Consider the following 19952-nt stretch of genomic DNA (forward strand, 5'->3'; position numbering starts at 1 on the left):
CGCTTACCAGCAGCCGAGGTAAGCAGTAGCTGGAAAAGGAAAACCTGCGGAAACCCCCTTTGGAAAACTAATTCAACACATATAATATATTAAACAAATTGCAAATTAATTAACTAATCATATTACTGATAGCCAATACGTGTAAAGTGCATCTTACAACTACAATTTTGCAATTTTGCTGGTTCTCCAACGAAATAGCTGAAGCTGTGCAACCATTAGCGTTATGTAACTAGTGAAAATTGTGGATAATATTATGTAACATACGGAAAAGTTCTTCAAATTGAAAGTACTCAACTTCACTGTTATGGTTATAGAATCAATGAATATTATAATGATATATTTCGTAATTCCGAAAAATTTCTATTGATTTGCAATTTTAATCGATTTTATATACTAGTTGTTAGTGGTAACAAGGTCAGCCAAACACTCAGATATGCATGTGCAACTCGTCCCCACAGCAAACAACAGACAACAGCAACAACCAGACAACCACTGCAGGAGCAGAAGCACCAAAGCAACCGACCCACCCACAGCCAACCACCAGGGACTGGGTAGCGATGGAGCCCTCCACCAGCGCCGAGGCCGCTGCAGCGGCGGCAGCTGGTGGCCCGGATCCGCGCCTGGAGCTGATGGGGTCCTTTGTCATCAAGTCCCTAAAGCTGAAGCCGGAGAAGTGGACGCGTGTCGTCACGGTGGAGGAGCACAAGGGCATCATTAAGGAGTTTCTGGACAGGAACACCCCGGTGGTTCTCATTATCATCCTTACCCCAGCTGCCCAGCTGGTGCCCTCGACCACCTTTCCACTGTCACAGCTGAAGAGCAAGGGCGTGTACTTTATCAAGCGCTATGCATTGCCAATTCCTCGGGAGGATTGCGGCAACTTCATCATCTACGGGGATCTGGCCACCCGCACTATTGACCAGCTGTCTGCATTGGTGGAGGAGGTACTGGTGCCCCTCCTCTCCAACGAGGACAATTACCGCAGCTGGCCCATCATGGTGGCCCAGGATGTCCAGAAACACGTGCACAGTCTCAAGAGCACCGTGCACCAGGTGAAGGGTCAGGTTAGCGGGGAGACCATCCTGGCCATGCCCGTGGGTGTCGAGAAGATCGTGAAGGCGGCCAAGGAGCTGGTCGAAACGGAGCAGTGTCAATTCGATCTGTACCTGAAGAGCGCCATTGAAGGCGTCGTCATCAAGTGGGCCACCCAGATCCACGAGGTCATCAAGGAGAGTCCCTCGAACGCCTTCGCCAATGGCCAGAATCCCACTCCGCACACGGGTGAGTACGAGTGCTGGTCGTGGAGCCACGTGTGGTGGTTTTATTTTTGGCTTCCTTCATTTATTATTTATTGATAAAATTCACGTCTCCCCATATCCTAGCAACCCCGAAATTTGCATGTTCATACTCATCCAAAAGTTTTGTCTGGCTTTACTATCTTGCTTTACTGTTCACGAATGACATTCCGCGTGCAAGCAATATGTGCTTTTGATGCTATTGCCATAGGACTTGATGGGTTTTCGCCCTTATTACGCGTTTACATTTGACATTGACAATTGAGTAGAATGAGTTAAACTAAGGGCTGGACTTACCTAAATCCGCTCCAAGGTTCACGGGTTTTTCAGAAGTAAGAGCGGAATAACAGCGGATAAGATAATAATGTTAAAAAGAAAATAATGTGTGGTGTTTTAATCACACTTTTCATACCTTACCATCATTCAATTACCTGACTTTATAAGTAGCCTATCGGCAAAATGATCCAATAAGTAAATCCATTTTAACTAAACCAATGTCTGATATGCAGAATAGGTTCCTTAATGAATTTAATTGGGCTATCTCCTTCGTGCCATCCGTATCCCCTGACAGAGTTTTCATTTTGGAACAATCGCCTCAAGAACCTGTCATTCATCTACGACCAGTTGCGCAACGAGCGCATTCGTGCCATGGCCCTGATACTGGAGTACTCGATGAGTGCCTACCATCCGTGCTTCCAGACCCTCTTCAAGAACGTCGTTACGGGTGAGTGTGGTGCCGGGAAACGTGAGTTTAGCATGCCAATCGGTGATTTCCGCAGCTCTGGCAGAGGCAAAGGACATAACACTCTATCTGAACCCCCTAAAGCGCCCACTTCAGCACCTGGAGGAGATTGATTTCGCCGAGTGCAAGCCGCTGCTCATTCCGTTCATGAACACGGTGGGCATTCTGTGGGGCAACTCACGCTACTATTGCCAGTCGGCGAAAATAACCGTGCTGCTGCAGGAAATATGCAACTTGATTATACACCAGGTGGGTGGGGAGCACCAGTGCTCCAGTGGAGACAAAGACACCCGACACCTGATATATTTGATCGATTGCAGGCCAAGAGATACTTGGATCCCTCGTCCATATTCCACAGCGATATCGACGAGGCCATGCAGCGACTCACCCTATCCATCCAGATACTGAAGTTCTTCCGAGAGCTATTCGACTACTACAAGGAACGACTGGCCACGTTCTTCACGGAGCCCGAGGAGCGGCCGCCGATTTTATGGACTTTTCATCCAAATTCAGTTTTCAAGCGCTTTAATGCCTTCCTCGAACGCCTCACCACAATTCAATGGTAAGTTTGTTGGACAGATTCGCTTTAATGAGGCTTTAAGTTTGCTGCTACTAATATCTAATTTCGCCAAGGTTCTTCTTTACTGTGATTGAATTCCTGAAATTAGAGAAAGTCGAAATCGGTGGGCTGCGGGGTCGCCAGCTCAGCACTCGCATCACAGATGTGTACGTGGAGTTCAACCAATACTTCACGGCCTTTGCATCGAAAAGCTATGATGTCCTCGATCCAGATGATCACGAGTTCGATGAGGACTTCAAGGGCTTCCAGACCCGCATCCTCGAGCTGGATATGAAGCTGGCGGCCATTTTGTGCCAGGCCTTTGATGATTGCCACAACCTGGAGAGTATTTTCAAGGTATTACGTGGAGTTCACTAGAATATATTTATGTTTTCTGATCTGCTATGATTATCCTTTAGCTCATTAGCATTGTGGGCAGTGTGCTCGATCGACCAAAGATCAAGGAGGAGTTTACCCAGCGATATGCCGAAATAGTACGCATGCTCGATGACGAGATGACCATCTGTGAGTCCATCTACGACAAGCAAATGGAACTGAAGAAGCTGGGCGACAACCTGTATCCCAACTACAATTGTCCACCAGTGGCCGCCTTCATACGCTGGTGCCATCAGCTGGAGACGCGGATCACGGCTCCAGTCAAGAACTTCAAGGCATTACAGCATGAGTAAGTTTTCTAACCACAACAAGAGAGAACGCTATAGTCGAGTTCCCCGACTATCTGATACCCGTTACTCAGCTAGTAGAAGGGCGAAGGAGAAATTGCATCACTGACAGTTTTTGCCGGTTTGTCGGCGGTACAGTGGGCGTGGCAACATGGTCTGTATGCTTAATCTTAACTTTCTAGCTTTTGTAGTTCCTGAGATCTCGACGTTCATACGGACAGACGGACAGACGGACATGGCCAGATCGACTCAGCTATTAATCCTGATCAAGAATATTTATACTTTATATGGTCGGAAACGCTTCCTTTTCCTGATACATACTTTTCAACGAATCTAGTATACCCTTTTACTCTACGAGTAACGGGTATAAAAATGAACATGATTCCATCAATCCCAAATTTGTTGCAGGATCACCAAGACAGAGAAATCCCAGGAAATCGTTGAGCGCTACGAGGTGCTCATGGTGAAATTGGGTTCCTGCAAGACTCAGTTCTTTGATGACTGGGCCGGCCAATTGGACGGACAGATCGAAGAGAATCTGAAGAAGTCCCTCATTGCGCGCGATCGTCGCCACAATTCGCTGATCCTTAACTTCAGTGCCGCCTTGTTTTCCATTCTGAGGGAGGTGCACTACATGCAGCAAATGAAGATCGACGGAATTCCCCAAATTGCCATCGACTTTGCCGAAAAAAGCGACGTCTTCCGATCTTATACTCTCAACCTGGAGAAGACCATCGATTGGTACAACAGCATACAAGAAGGCAGCTCACCGGTGGAACTTAGACTGATCGAACCTGAGATAAAGATGATTGACGATCTGGTTGAGATCGGCGTGAATCAGCTAGTTTGGAATTCGTCAGGTGCGTCTCTCCAGTCAAGTGCAAAATTTAACTTTTATTAGAGATCCAAACATATTTTATTACGCCTAATATAAGGGATAATTTCTTAAACAAACATTTGGACTTCTTTGATTTCTTTGAAACTTTAAAAACACCTTGTCTCTTGCAGATATTCTAAGTTATCTCGATAAGCTACGCAAGCCGGTGGCTGCTCTGCAGAATCGCATGGACCACACCCAGGGAAATCTTCGCCAGATCCGCAAGATCATGGGCGTTTGGGCCAAGCAGCCTCTTTTCGAGAGGCGGGACTGCAAAAAGGACACTGTCCTCTCCATAGACGAGCGCCCGGATCGAACATCCAAGCGATACGCGGAGATCCAGGCAGCGTCGATAGAGATCCACAAGCTGCTGCAGGACAACATGCTGCAGTTTGACATGGAAAGCAAACAGGACGACGCAGTGTGGCTTAGTTACGTGGACTTTGTGGATAATATTGTTTACGAAAACATCCTAAAGACGGTTGGCGTGAGCGTTGGCTATTTAGCAGAGAATATGGATCCGGAGAACAACTATGCTCCGTTGTTCGAATCCCGCCTAGAGCTTGTTGAGCCCAATCTCGTGTTTGTGCCCTCGCTGGATCCCGAGGATCCCATGGGCTTCAACAACATGTTGATAGAACTGATGCGAGACATCATGAAGATGGGGTCGTTGATCAAACGTCTTAAGCCCAATGAGAAGCGCAACTATGTGGAGATGATAAAGGAAAACCAGGACATCATCGATATGCGCCGCGAAATATTGAACGGTGTGGATCTAGTGATGGAGGAGGCCTCTCGATTTTGTCGACAGTTCGAGCGGTACTCGTATCTCTGGCTTGACGATCGCGAGGAGTGCATGGAGTACTTCCTGGAGTACGGACGAACGTTGGATCCTGATGAGATTGAGCTGATTTTGATTAACGATCCCAATCAGCCACCACCGCAACCCTGCCAACCCACGATCGAGGCTTTCAGGGAGCAGATTGACAACTACGAATCCCTGTTCAACGAGATCGAGGACATTGGTCCTTTCCAGGTGTTCAGTTCCTGGTTCCAGGTGGATGTGCGCCCGTTTCGTCAGGCCCTGCTCAATACAGTATGCAAATGGGGCAACATGTTCAAGGAGCACCTGGTCACCACAGTCACCTCCAGCCTGATGAATCTCAGTCACTTTATTCGCAAAGCCGACGAGGGTCTGCTGCAGACGGTGAAGGAAAAAGACTACGAAGGTCTGGTCAGCATCATGGCGTACCTGATGCAGGTTAAGGAAAGGGCCGCCAAGACGGACGAGATGTTCGAGCCCATGCAGGAGACCATTCAACTGCTGAAGTACTATGACATGGATATTCCCGAGGAGGTTAACGTCCTGCTGCAGGAACTGCCGGAGCAGTGGGCAAACACAAAAAAGATAGCCACCACGGTGAAGCAGCAGGTGTCGCCTCTGCAGGCCACTGAGGTGGTCAGCATCCGGAACAAGATCGCCCTCTTTGAGAGTCACATCCAGCTCTTCCGGGAGGTCTTCAAGACGTACGACTTCTTCCGGTTTGATTGCTACAAGCCTTATCTCCTGATGGACCGCATCAACGACGATATGTTCCTATGTGAGAGTGAAATGAGGGATATTCAGGAGTCCGGGAGCTTGTTTGAGGTCAACATTCCGGAATTCAAAGTTCTGAAACAGTGTCGTAAGGAGCTGCGCATGCTGAAGGTATCTCTTTTACTTCTAGAACTTCACAAATCTGGATTTGTTATCTACCACTTTATATAAACCACTTTATCTGTGCATGTTTAATCTACTACTGTACTAAATTTATGCATGCCACATGTGGAACTTTGAGCTTTTCTTTTTTCCCCCAAGTGATTTACTAACCCTAATCGTAATAAATACCCTAATCCGTACTAATCCCTTGATTGTTCCAATAACTCTTTGAACTCGCTCAGCAACTCTGGGACTACGTCAATATCGTGGCCACCAGCATCGATGATTGGAAAACGACGCCGTGGCGCAAGGTGGACGTGGAGAACATGGACATTGAGTGCAAGAAGTTTGCCAAAGACATACGTCTATTGGACAAGGAGATGCGACCGTGGGATACCTTCATAAACCTGGAGTCGACGGTCAAGAACATGCTGACCTCGCTCCGAGCCGTCGGGGAGCTGCAGAATCCGGCCATTCGTGAGCGTCACTGGAACCAGCTGATGAACTCCACAAAGGTCTATTTTGTGCTTCCTTTTTGAATGATTATTTTGTTTTTCAACTCTTAAGCCAATCCCAGCCATTTGGACCGATTTAAATAATCTGTGTAAATCTTTCCACTTCCCCCAGCACTCGAGCTCCACCAATTGGGTGCTCCATTGTATAGCAATACCGTTTTAATCGTTTTCTTTCCCAAACTCGTTTCGTTTCCGCTTGATTTCCGGGATACTGTGCCCGGCCAAAACTGTACAGTTCTTGTAAATACCATTTCATTGCAGAGCTTGGCCGCCCTGCCCAAGGAAGTGACCGTAAGTGGCTAGGCCAAGTCCAGCGCATGAGCAGTCGTAGTAGTGTAGTGATATCCGTATAGCCACTGTAGTTGAATTCTGCACCCCAAAATGGCACCGATTTGCATTGCTTAAATGTGATCCTCTTGTAGGTCAAGTTCATCATGGACCACGAAACGACGCTGGCCGAATTGTTGGGCCTAAATCTTCATGAATGCGAGGAGGAGGTGAAGAACATCGTCGATAAGGCCGTCAAGGAGATGTCCATGGAGAAGATCCTGCGGGACCTGAACACAACGTGGACGGTCATGGAGTTCGACCACGAGTTGCACCCGCGTACCGGCTGTAACCTCCTGAAGGCTTCGGAAGAACTCATAGAGACGCTTGAAGATAATCAGGTTTGCCTACAGAATCTAATAACATCCAAGTACATCGCCCATTTCCTCGAAGAAGTGTCCACTTGGCAAAATAAGCTTATGATCGCCGATCAAGTGATAACCGTATGGTTTGAGGTGCAACGCACTTGGACCCATCTTGAGAGTATCTTCATGAGTTCGGAAGACATACGCAAACAGCTTCCCGTCGATTCGGATCGATTCGATAACATTGACGCCGAGTTTCGCGTCCTCATGGATGAGATGTCCGTCTCGTCGAACGTGGTGGCTTCCACCAATCGTTCCGGCCTAATCGAACGCCTGGAGCATTTGCAGAAGGAGCTTACGCTTTGCGAAAAGGCATTGGCAGAGTACTTGGAAACGAAACGCTTGGCTTTTCCTCGCTTCTACTTCGTGTCCTCGGCAGACCTGCTGGACGTGCTGAGCAACGGCATCCAGCCGGAAATGGTCACCAAGCACCTGACCAAGCTCTTTGACTCGATCGCCCGCCTAAAGTTCAACCGCGACGAGTCCAACGAGATCCACACGGCGTCGGGAATGTACGCCAAAGATGGTGAGTACGTGGAGTTCAACGAGTTGGCCAGCATCCGAGGACCCGTAGAGGTCTGGCTAAACCGTATCCAGGCGGCGATGCGTGCCAGTCTGAGGCACTACGTCATGGAGGCGGTGATTGCCTACGAGGAAAAGCAGCGGGAACAGGTTAGTCCAATTCTAATTATCGTCTTATTATAGGAAAAGGCACTTTATTAAGTTCTTAAAAAATTAACAAATTTATTCTTTCAATTAGTGGTTATTCGACTACCCTGCCCAGGTGTCCCTCTGCGGATCGCAGATCTGGTGGTCCACGGAGGTGAACATCGCCTTTAGCCGGTTGGAGGAGGGCTATGATAACGCCATCAAGGACTACTACAAGAAACAGATATCGCAGCTCAGTCTGCTCATAACGCTTCTGCTGGGTGAGCTTAGCAAAGGCGATCGTCAGAAGATAATGACGATATGCACAATTGATGTGCACTCTAGAGATGTGGTCGCCAAGATGATTCAGGCCAAATTGGATTCGGGCTCCGCGTTTATGTGGCAATCGCAGTTAAGACATCGCTTCGACGATGTGGAGAAGGACTGTTTTGCCAATATTTGCGACGCAGAATTCCAGTATTGTCACGAATACTTGGGCAATACGCCACGCCTGGTCATAACGCCGCTCACAGATCGTTGTTACATTACACTGACCCAGTCTCTCCACCTTGTAATGGGGGGTGCTCCAGCCGGGCCAGCCGGAACCGGAAAGACCGAGACCACCAAGGACTTGGGACGCGCCATCGGCATCTCGGTCTACGTCTTCAACTGCTCCGAGCAGATGGACTACCAATCCTGTGGCAATATCTACAAGGGCCTGGCCCAAACGGGTGCCTGGGGCTGCTTCGACGAATTTAACCGCATCACTGTGGAGGTGCTGTCGGTGGTTGCTGTTCAAGTGAAGTCTGTTCAGGATGCCATTCGCGACAAAAAGGACAAGTTCAACTTCATGGGCGAGATGATCAGTTGCGTGCCCACGGTGGGCATATTCATCACTATGAATCCGGGCTACGCGGGCCGCACGGAGCTACCGGAGAATCTAAAAGCCCTCTTTCGGCCTTGCGCCATGGTCGTACCGGACTTTGAGCTTATCTGCGAGATAATGCTGGTGGCCGAAGGATTCCAGGACGCGCGAGTCCTGGCGCGCAAGTTCATCACCCTTTACACGCTCTGCAAGGAACTGCTCTCTAAGCAGGATCACTACGATTGGGGCCTCAGAGCTATTAAATCTGTGCTTGTGGTGGCGGGATCCCTTAAGGTGAGATTTCTTTTGGTTTTAGTACTAGACATGTTGATCTCAGCCGTGGAAGATAGTTGGGTATCACTCATTTCGACCGATTTATCGTTTATTAATATATTTATTATAAAGTATATATAAGACACTGCAGCTTTCGTAAATCGAACAATTAACTGCCACAGAATAGTTAGATATTTTATTGCCATATCTATTTTAATATTTGGTCTAAAATACTCTGCTTTCCAGAGAGGTGATCCCGGTCGTCCGGAGGAGGAGGTGCTGATGCGCGCCCTCCGAGACTTTAACATACCGAAAATCATCACGGACGACATGCCGGTGTTCATGGGGCTTATCAGCGACCTGTTTCCCGCCCTGGATGTGCCCCGCAAACGTGATCAGGACTTTGAACGCACCGTAAAACAAGCGGCCTCCGATCTCCTACTACAACCAGAAGACAATTTCATACTGAAGGTAGTGCAGCTGGAGGAGCTGTTGGAGGTACGTCACTCCGTGTTCATCGTTGGCAATGCGGGCACAGGGAAGACCCAGGTGTGGAAGACGCTGCTGCGCACCTACCAGAACATCAAGCGGAAGCCGATTTTCAATGACTTGAATCCAAAAGCTGTGACCAATGATGAACTTTTCGGCATTATCAACCCGGCGACACGTGAGTGGAAGGACGGCCTGTTCTCGGTGCTGATGCGGGATCAGGCAAACATAACGGGCGATCAACCAAAGTGGATCGTGCTCGACGGCGACATCGATCCGATGTGGATCGAAAGCCTCAATACCGTGATGGACGACAACAAGGTCCTCACATTGGCCAGCAACGAACGCATTGCGTTGACGCCTTCGATGCGTTTGCTCTTCGAGATCTCCAACCTGAGAACAGCAACGCCGGCAACCGTATCCAGGGCTGGCATCCTGTACATAAACCCCCAGGACTTGGGTTGGAATCCGTGAGTATTAGGAGTAACTGGAATTCACATACTCCTTTTCTAGAGATCGAATCTCTCACTAGTTTCTTTATTATTCAAAATTGGCCATTGCCGTACCGTAACTCATATTCTCGTTTTGCATTCCTCTCAAATAGCTGGAATCGGAACTTTCTTATCTTTCTTAGAACATTTTTTATATTTCCATATAAGAACTATACGAGTTCGTTCCACTAACCGATCTCTCTTTCCAGCTATGTAACCAGTTGGGTTGAAACGCGTAAAATTCCAGCCGAAAAGTCCAATTTGGTCATGTTATTCGATAAGTACATACCGCCTTCATTGGAAACGATTCGCGTGCGTTTCAAGAAGATCACGCCTGTCGCCGAAATGGCACACATTCAAATGCTGTGCCATCTCCTAAACTGTTTTTTAATACCAGCGAACACGCCGGCCGACTGTCCAAAAGAATGGCACGAACTGTACTTTGTTTTTGCCTGTATTTGGGCCTTCGGGTCGGCTATGTTCCAGGATCAAGCCATTGACTACCGCGTGGAGTTCAGCAAATGGTGGGTAAATGAGTTCAAAACTGTTAAGTTCCCGCCAGGTGAGTGCAGACCCTCGAATATTTGACTCAGCCTACAATCTTTACCGAATACTTCCCTGCTGCATTTCAACCTCCAAGGTGGAACAGTTTTCGACTACTTTCTGGACAGCGAGACGAAGACTTTCCTGCCCTGGACTGAGAAGATCCCCAAATTCGAGCTGGACTCGGACCTGCCACTGCAGGCTGTCATCGTGCACACCTCCGAGTCGATACGCCTGCGTTTTTTCCTAGATCTCCTGATGGATAAGAAGCACCCGGTGATGCTAGTGGGGAATGCCGGCTGCGGCAAGACCGTACTGGTGAACGAGAAGCTTCAATCGCTTTCTGAGAATTACGCTGTCACGACAATACCATTCAATTACTATACCACGTCCGAAATGTTGCAAAAGATCCTCGAGAAGCCGCTAGAGAAGAAGGCGGGTCGCAACTACGGACCGCCCGGCAACAAGCTGCTCTGCTACTTCGTGGACGACATCAATATGCCGGAGGTGGATGCCTACGGAACGGTCCAGCCGCACACGCTGATGCGCCAGCACCTGGACTACGGCCACTGGTACGACCGTAACAAGCTCACTCTGAAGGACATCCACAACTGCCAGTACGTGGCCTGCATGAACCCCACCTCCGGCAGCTTCACGATTAATCCGCGCCTGCAGCGCCACTTTTGCGTTCTGGCTGTGAGTTTTCCGGGCCCCGAGTCCATTACGGTCATGTACTCGTCCATCCTGGCACAGCACTTCGCCAACGCGGAGCAGAAGTTCACTCCGATCGTCACGCGGATGACGCCCAACATTGTGGCCGCCACGATCGCTCTGCACAACAAGTGCTTGCAGGTCTTCCTGCCCACGGCAATCAAGTCGCACTACATCTTCAATCTGCGCGACATCAGCAATGTCTTTCAGGTGAGTTATACAATGGTGGATGGTTGGTAGGTTTTTGTGTAACCCCCCTTGTGGCTAACCCCCTTCCAGGGATTGCTGTTCAGTTCGACAGAGTGTTTGACGGGCTCCACAGATCTTATACGCTTGTGGCAGCACGAGACACAGAGGGTGTACTCGGATAAGCTAACAGACGATAAGGACATCGATAGCTTTACCAAGATGCAGCATGACATTGTTAAGAAGTCATTCGAGGAAATAGACGAATCCGTCATATTCGACAAGCCGAATATTTACTGTCATTTCGCTGGAGGAATTGGTGATCCTAAGTACATGCCCATCAAGGGTTGGCCTGAGCTTCACAAACTCCTTCAGGAAGCAATGTCATCGTATAATGATCTAGTCGCTGCCATGAACCTGGTGCTATTCGAGGATGCGATGATGCACGTGTGCAGGTGGGATAAACCATTATAGTTCCTCCATTTCAGATCTAATCTAATGGCGCAACTTTCAGGATCAATCGCATTTTAGAATCACCGCGTGGCAGCGCCCTATTGGTTGGTGTTGGTGGCAGCGGGAAACAATCTCTAGCGCGCTTGGCAGCATTCATATCCAGCTTGGAGGTCGTGCAGATACAGCTAAAGAAGGGCTACGGAGTCAATGACTTGAAGGTTTCCCCATATACTAGTTATAAATTAAACCTGCCTAATCCTAACTATCTACCCATTGCAGAATGAATTTTCAGGGCTTTATCTGAAGGCCGGATTGAAGAACGTTGGCATTATGTTCCTAATGACGGATGCGCAGATCCCCAGCGAGGATTTCCTCGTCTTGATTAACGATATGCTGGCGGTAGGTTTTTACTAAATAGTAATTAAATGTTTGAAGGCAAAATTTGGACAGCTGCACTATATATAACGATATGCTGGCGGTAGGTTTTTACTAAATAGTAATAAAATGTTTGAAGGCAAAATTTGGACAGCTGCACTATATAGTCCTCACTACATACGTCCTTCAAGCCAAAACTGTAAACCAATTCTATCATTTCCAGACTGGCGAGATTCCGGACTTGTTTCCCGATGACGAGATTGAGAATATTATCGCAGGGGTTCGAAATGAGGTTAAAGGCGCGGGACTTGTTGATACGCGAGAAAATTGCTGGAAATTCTTCATCGATCGTGTGCGCAAGCAGCTAAAGATAGTTTTGTGCTTTTCACCAGTGGGTTCGACACTGCGTGTTCGGTCGAGAAAATTCCCGGCCATCATCAATGCCACATCCATCAATTGGTTCCACGAATGGCCTCAGGAGGCACTCATATCGGTGGCGATGAACTTCCTCGCCCAGAACAAGGTGTTGCCAGAGAACCACCGCGATTCCGTGGCCAAGTTCATGGCCTACGTCCACACATCGGTCAACACCACGTCCAAGGTGTATCTGCAAAATGAGAGGCGCTACAACTATACCACACCGAAAAGTTATCTGGAGCAGATAAACCTCTACATAAAACTACTCAACCACAAGAACGAGGACTTGCAGAGCAAGATCGAGCGTCTAGAGAATGGACTGGAGAAGCTGCGGTCCACTGCCCTCCAGGTGGCCGACCTGAAGGTGAAGCTCGCCGTCCAGGAGATCGAGCTAAAGGAGAAGAACGAGGCGGCCGACGCCCTGATTGAGATTGTGGGCATCGAGACGGAGAAGGTGCAAACGGAGAAAGCCGTGGCCGACGAGGAGGAAATGAAGGTCGCTTTGATAGCCGACGAAGTCAGTAAGAAGCAGCGAGACTGCGAGGAGGATCTCCTCAAGGCAGAGCCCGCTCTAATGGCCGCCCAGGATGCGCTGAACACCCTGAATAAGGCGAATCTCACTGAGCTGAAAAGCTTCGGTTCGCCGCCGGGCGCCGTCACCAACGTGACCGCCGCCGTGATGGTTCTGCTCTCCCAGGGTGGCAAGGTGCCTAAAGATCGCTCATGGAAAGCGGCCAAAATCGCCATGGCCAAGGTGGACACGTTCCTCGACTCGCTGATCAACTATGACAAGGAGAACATTCACCCGGAGATCACCAAGGCCATCCAGCCCTATCTCAAGGATCCGGAGTTCGAGCCAGAATTTGTGCGCTCCAAGTCGGGGGCGGCGGCTGGTCTGTGCGCCTGGGTCATAAATATCATCAAGTTCTACGAGGTCTACTGCGACGTGGAACCCAAGCGTAAAGCCCTGGCGGCGGCGAATGCGGAACTGGCCGCTGCCCAGGACAAACTGGCTGGCATCAAGCGGAAAGTGATGGTAGGATTCGGACTCACTGGCGGACTTCGCTTAGACGATCTCTCCTAATACCAAACTCTTTTCGTTATGTAGAGCCTCGAGGAGCAACTAGCCAAACTGACGGCGGACTTTGAGAAGGCCACTGCGGATAAGTTGCGGTGCCAACAGGAAGCGGATGCTACCCAAGCCACCATTGCCCTTGCCAATCGCCTGGTGGGCGGTCTGGCCAGTGAGAACGTAAGGTGGGCCGAAGCGGTCAACAAGTGGGTATCCTAAGTACACATAAAGAAATTATCATACTTAATGGCTATGTTTATCCTAAATCAGCTTCGTCAAGCAGGGCATTACATTGCCCGGCGATATTCTACTCATCACCGCCTTTATTTCCTATGTCGGCTGTTTCACGAAAGGATTCCGCATCGACCTTTTACTCAAGATGTGGACACCCTTTTTAAAGAGCATTGATCCGCCCATACCCACAACTGAAAATCTCGATCCCCTTTCGCTGCTGACCGACGACACCACCATCGCCATTTGGACCAATGAGGGCTTACCCAGCGATCGAATGTCCATAGAAAATGCCACCATCCTGTCCAACTCGGATCGATGGCCACTGATGATCGATCCTCAGCTGCAGGGAGTTAAGTGGATCAAGCAGAAATATGGCGAGGATCTAAAGGTGATTCGTCTGGGTCAGCGCAGTTATCTGGACATCATTGAGAAGTCCATCAATGCGGGCTGCAATGTGCTAATCGAGAATATCGATGAGAACCTGGACCCAGTGCTGGACTCTCTGCTGGGTCGAAATCTGATCAAGAAGGGAAAGTAAGTGGAAGGGTCTTCTTCTTTAAAGAAAATTCCTTACTTATCCAAATTATTTAGAGCTATCAAAATTGGAGACAAGGAGATCGAATACAACTCTAACTTCCGTCTGATCCTGCACACCAAGCTAGCTAATCCGCACTACAAGCCAGAGATGCAAGCACAAACCACACTCATTAACTTCACCGTTACACGCGATGGACTAGAGGATCAACTGCTGGCGGAAGTGGTGAAAGCCGAGCGCCCTGATCTGGAGGAGTTGAAGGCCGATCTCACAAAGCAACAGAATGACTTTAAAATCATGCTGAAGAAACTGGAGGACGATCTACTGTCGCGCCTTTCATCGGCGGGTGAGAATATTTTAGGTGACACGGCGCTGGTGGAGAACCTGGAGACCACGAAGAGCACCGCCTCGGAGATCGAACAGAAGGTGGCCGAGGCGAAGATAACCTCTAAGGAGATCGACAAAGCCCGAGAATACTATAGACCGGCGGCGGCCAGAGCCAGTTTGCTTTACTTCATCCTTAACGAACTAAACACTATCAATCCGATATATCAGTTTTCACTGAAGGTTGGTTATAATGACTTCATATCTAGAAGGCATTATTATAATACATGTTCCTTATTAACAGGCATTTAGTGTAGTGTTCCAAAAGGCCATAGCCAAGGCTGAACCTGGCGATACTTTGGATTTGCGTGTCTCCAATCTGATTGATTGTATAACGTATTCGGTGTTTCAGTACACTTCGCGTGGTCTTTTCGAATGCGACAAGCTCATCTTCGCCTCGCAAATGACATTTCAGGTAAGACCTATCCTACAACCAATGCACTGGTAAATACTTCAATTACTTCTTTCGATTCTCAATCAGATTCTTCTTATGAACGAGGAGGTTACATCGGCGGAACTGGACTTCTTGCTCCGCTTCCCGATCAAGCCACATGTGACAAGTCCTGTGGACTTTCTGACCAATCAATCGTGGGGCGGAATATGCAGTCTAGCGTCCAAAGATGAATTCAGGAACTTGGACCGCGACATCGAGACCTCCTCGAAGCGTTGGAAGAAGCTGGTTGAATCTGAGCTGCCGGAAAAGGAGAAATTCCCCCAGGAGTGGAAAAACAAAACGGCTCTACAAAGACTTTGCATGATCAGGGCCTTAAGACCTGATCGCATGACATACGCTTTAGCGTACGTAAATTCTAGTAATATTCCATTTCGGATATATAATAATTAACTTACTTTCCAAACAGCGACTTTATTGAGGAGAAGCTTGGATCGAAATATGTAGAAAGCCGCGCCATGGAGTTCGCCAAATCGTACGAGGAAGCAAGTCCCTCAACCCCCATATTCTTTATCCTGTCGCCAGGTGTAAATCCACTCAAGGATGTGGAGGCACTGGGCAAACAAATGGGCTTCAGCATGGATTTGGGTAATTTCCATAATGTGTCTTTGGGACAGGGCCAGGAAGCCATAGCGGAGGCCGCAATGGACACGGCTGCCAAGCATGGCCACTGGGTGGTCCTGCAGAACATCCACCTGGTTAGGAAGTGGCTGCCGGTGCTGGAGAAGAAGCTCGAGTACTATGCTGAGGACTCGCATCCGGACTATCGCATGTTCCTGAGTGCAGAGCCAGCTTCGACACCTTCTGCTCACATAATACCGCAGGTATGTCCATTTGTTCTAAGTTGGTATTCATCTCTATACTGACAGCCATTCTTTGCCATTAAGTTGTTAATTACAACATTAAATACAGAATAACACAATTTCATTAGTGGGCAGTTTCCAAATTCGGTTTATTCTTCAATATAAAAAAACAGTATTTTGTGTTCAGCTATTTTATATTTATTTTATATTTATTACATTTTGTCTTAATTAGGAAAGATTTTCGGTGGTCAAAATAATTATAATTGTAAGTTGTACGTAGAGTGGGCGTGGCAAAAACTTTTTTGGCAAATCGATAGAAATTTACAAGACAATACAAAAAATATGACAAAACAAGAGAGAACGCTATAGTCGAGTTCCCCGACTATCTGATACCCGTTACTCAGCTATTCGAAGTGAGAAGGAGAGTCTTCAGCACATACAGTTTTTGGCGGTTTTGTGGGCGTTAGAGTGGGCGTGGCAAAAACTTTTTTAGCAAATCGATAGAAATTTACAAGCCTAATATAAAAATGAAAAAATATCGAAACATTTTTCAAAAGTGTGGGCGTGGCAGTTTTAGGCGGTTTGTGGGCGTTAGAGTGGGCGTGGCAAAAAGTTTTTTGGCAAATCAATAAAAATTTACAAGACTAATACAAAAATAAAAAAATATCAAAACCTTTTTCAAAAGTGTGGACGTGGCATTTTTAGGCGGTTTGTGGGCGTTAGAGTGGGCGTGGCAACATGAATCGACAAACTTGCGCTGCGTCTATGCCCCTGGAGTCTGTATGCTTAATCTTTCTAGCTTTTGTAGTTTCTGAGATCTCGACGTTCATACGGACGGACAGACGGACAGACGGACGGACAGACGGACATGGCCAGATCGTCTCGGCTATTGATCCTGATCAAGAATATATATACTTTATATGGTCGGAAACGCTTCCTTCTGCATGTTACATACTTTTCAACGAATCTAGTATACCCTTTTACTCTACGAGTAACGGGTATAAATATGGCAACATGTAACGGGTATAATAACATAAGCATTATAGTTTATTTCATAAATATTGGATTACTATTAACATGCTTAGGCTATTATTTCAAGTATTTCAAAACAAGTCGATTTTCCCATCGCTTTCAGGGGATCTTGGAGTCATCAATTAAGATCACCAACGAGCCTCCAACAGGAATGTTGGCTAATCTCCACAAGGCGTTGGATAACTTCACCCAGGAAACACTCGAGATGTCGGGCAAGGAGGCAGAGTTCAAAGCCATCCTTTTCTCACTCTGCTATTTCCACGCTGTGGTCGCTGAGCGTCGAAAGTTTGGGCCCCAAGGGTGGAACAAGATCTATCCATTCAACGTGGGGGACCTCAACATCAGTGTGTCGGTGTTGTATAACTACCTGGAGGCGAACGCCAAGGTGCCTTGGGAGGATCTGCGCTACCTGTTCGGTGAGATCATGTACGGAGGTCATATCACGGACGACTGGGACCGAAGGCTTTGCATCACCTACTTGGAGGAGTACATGCAGCCGGATTTGGTGGATGGCGAGCTCTTTCTGGCGCCCTCATTTCCCGCTCCGCCCAACACTGACTACCAGGGATACCACACCTACGTGGACGAAATGATGCCGGCGGAATCACCTTACTTATACGGACTGCATCCCAATGCGGAGATTGGGTTCCTAACCACGCGTGCGGAGAACATCTTTCGCACGGTGTTCGAGATGCAGCCCCGGGATGCTGGAGCCGGAGGAGGGGCAACGGTGACCCGCGAGGACAAAGTCAAACAGATCGTCGATGAGATCATCGAAAAGCTGCCCGAGGAGTTTAACATGGTCGAGATCATGAACAAGGTGGAGGAGCGCACGCCGTATGTGATAGTGGCCTTTCAGGAGTGCGAGCGGATGAACTTTCTCACCAGCGAAATGAAGCGCAGCCTAAAGGAGTTGGACTTGGGCTTAAAGGGTGAATTGACCATTACATCGGACATGGAGGTGCTGGAGAATTCACTTTTTTTGGATCAAGTGCCGCCCATTTGGACGCAACGTGCGTATCCTTCGCTCTTGGGTCTCAACAACTGGTTCATCGATCTGTGCCTGCGTCTGCGCGAACTGGAGACGTGGTCCACTGACTTTGTAGTGAGTAACTCGTATTACTAATTTGGTTTAAGAGAAATCCCTAAAATCGCTAAAATCCCTTCCCATAGCTACCCTCTTGCGTCTGGTTGGCTGGGTTCTTTAACCCCCAATCCCTGCTCACGGCGATCATGCAGAGCACCGCCCGCAGAAATGATCTGCCACTGGACAAGATGTGCCTCCAGTGTGACGTGACCAAGAAGCAGAAGGAGGAATTTACGTGAGTGCCGCTCCCATTGCCACGCCAATTCGCAATTGACTCTTGAGGTGACCCCTTCCCGGGAATGTTAACACTATCATTAGCATGAGGTGCTTTTCATCAATCTGAAATTCGCTATCGTCACAGATTCCAAGAATATTTTTAGAGGTTCAGTTCCTTCTAAAATGGAAAAGTCTTTATTAAACTGAGCCGCATAAAACAAACATCTGGCACATTAATTGTTGGTATTTACTGTACCATTCTAGCAAATGGCACTCTTATTTGCTTAATCCCTAAGCATTTCAGTGAGGAATGAGATCACCCCATCTTTGAATTGGCTCTACAAATTTTTCCCAAATATAATCTTCTACTCCGCTCGACCTTATTTGCTTAGAGCTAGCTCAATCCCAATCGCATAATGTAATGTTGTGACATGTAGTCATCCCTCCAAGTTGGAAAAAATCCAGCTGCGGCCAATGGCCAGCGAGTGTGTTTAAAAATAGGCACAATGCTATTTCATAAGAGCTAATTTTAAACCACCACTGGAGTATAAATATGTGAGACTTATTAATAGACCGCAATTACAATTGTCTATTTACTCAACGGCTGATTGGGCTGATGAGCTGCTGAGCTGATTGCCTATTAAGTGGCGCCCCGCCAGCCACGTTTCACATGGCGACGCTGGTGGGAGAACAATGGAGATCCGTCGCGCCGTCGTCGGAATTAATATGCATCTCTGCATGGAGATTAGCATCGACACCCGCCCCTCTAGTTGGCTTTGGGCTAGCCCTGTAGCTATCTATAGTCGCGGTATCTGAGACGATCTTGTAATTGCAGGACGGCACCGCGCGACGGCTGCTGCGTGCATGGGATCTTCATGGAGGGCGCCAGGTGGGACATCCAGCAGGGGATCATCATGGAGTCGCGCCTCAAAGAGCTCTACCCTTCCATGCCGGTGATCAACATTCGGGTGAGTTTGAAATGCAAATCGGGCAAATGCTAAAATCCGCAAATCGGCGAATCGAGGGCGGATCTGTGGCGTCTCAGTTCTGGCGCATGTTGGCATAAATTCGAAAACTAGATTCCACTCCATTATTCTACTACACTGAATGCGATTCCGATTCAATATAACCTCGTCTATGTACCGCAGGCAATCACCCAAGATAAGCAAGATCTGAGGAACATGTACGAGTGCCCGGTCTACAAGACCCGCACTCGAGGCCCCACCACCTATGTGTCCAACTTGAATCTGAAGACCAAAGACAAGCCGGGCAAATGGATTCTGGCCGGCGTAGCGCTTCTATTGCAGACCTAGACTAGATGCTTAACTAAACTTATTTATCTAGCTTAAAGAACTTTGTAGTTTTTTTCTAGTTCACAACGTAGAACAATAATAGTAATAAGCTAGACCAATGTACCAAGTTTTATCGTAGACTCCAAGTTTGACTTTCGATTTCTTCTTTAGAGTGCACCGTTTTAAAAATAAAACACCTCCTAAGTAGACCTGCCTTAGGCGCACTAGCATAAAACCAGAAAAAAAGGCAGAACTTATTTTGACTGGAGTGGGGAATTATTGTGGTATATTGATACTGGTAATCCAAATAGGTGAAACCGCCCCTAATTCTTT

General features: G+C 47.9%; 1 protein-coding gene across 2 annotated transcripts; it reads left to right on the forward strand.

Moving 5' to 3' along the window:
* Positions 1-557: 557 nt before the first annotated feature.
* LOC122619982 (dynein beta chain, ciliary) lies at positions 558-19808 on the forward strand. Of its 2 annotated transcripts, XM_043797225.1 has the most exons (29): positions 558-1281; positions 1867-2019; positions 2075-2286; positions 2358-2599; positions 2671-2953; positions 3016-3281; positions 3688-4139; positions 4288-5864; positions 6098-6370; positions 6632-6661; positions 6793-7734; positions 7823-8869; positions 9095-9807; positions 10038-10390; positions 10469-11292; positions 11362-11723; positions 11783-11939; positions 12001-12120; positions 12320-13549; positions 13622-13791; positions 13856-14353; positions 14411-14921; positions 14983-15153; positions 15220-15536; positions 15599-16013; positions 17128-18129; positions 18198-18346; positions 19163-19295; positions 19476-19808. In XM_043797225.1, the coding sequence occupies exons 1-29, from the start codon at positions 558-560 to the stop codon at positions 19638-19640; spliced, it is 13491 nt and encodes a 4496-aa protein (XP_043653160.1). In that variant the 3' UTR covers positions 19641-19808. The 2 variants fall into 2 exon arrangements, with proteins under 2 accessions (XP_043653160.1, XP_043653162.1); XM_043797227.1 differs by lacking the exon at positions 6632-6661.
* Positions 19809-19952: the final 144 nt, after the last annotated feature.

Source organism: Drosophila teissieri, chromosome 3R, assembly GCF_016746235.2.
Source record: "Drosophila teissieri strain GT53w chromosome 3R, Prin_Dtei_1.1, whole genome shotgun sequence".
NCBI lineage: Eukaryota > Metazoa > Arthropoda > Insecta > Diptera > Drosophilidae > Drosophila > Drosophila teissieri.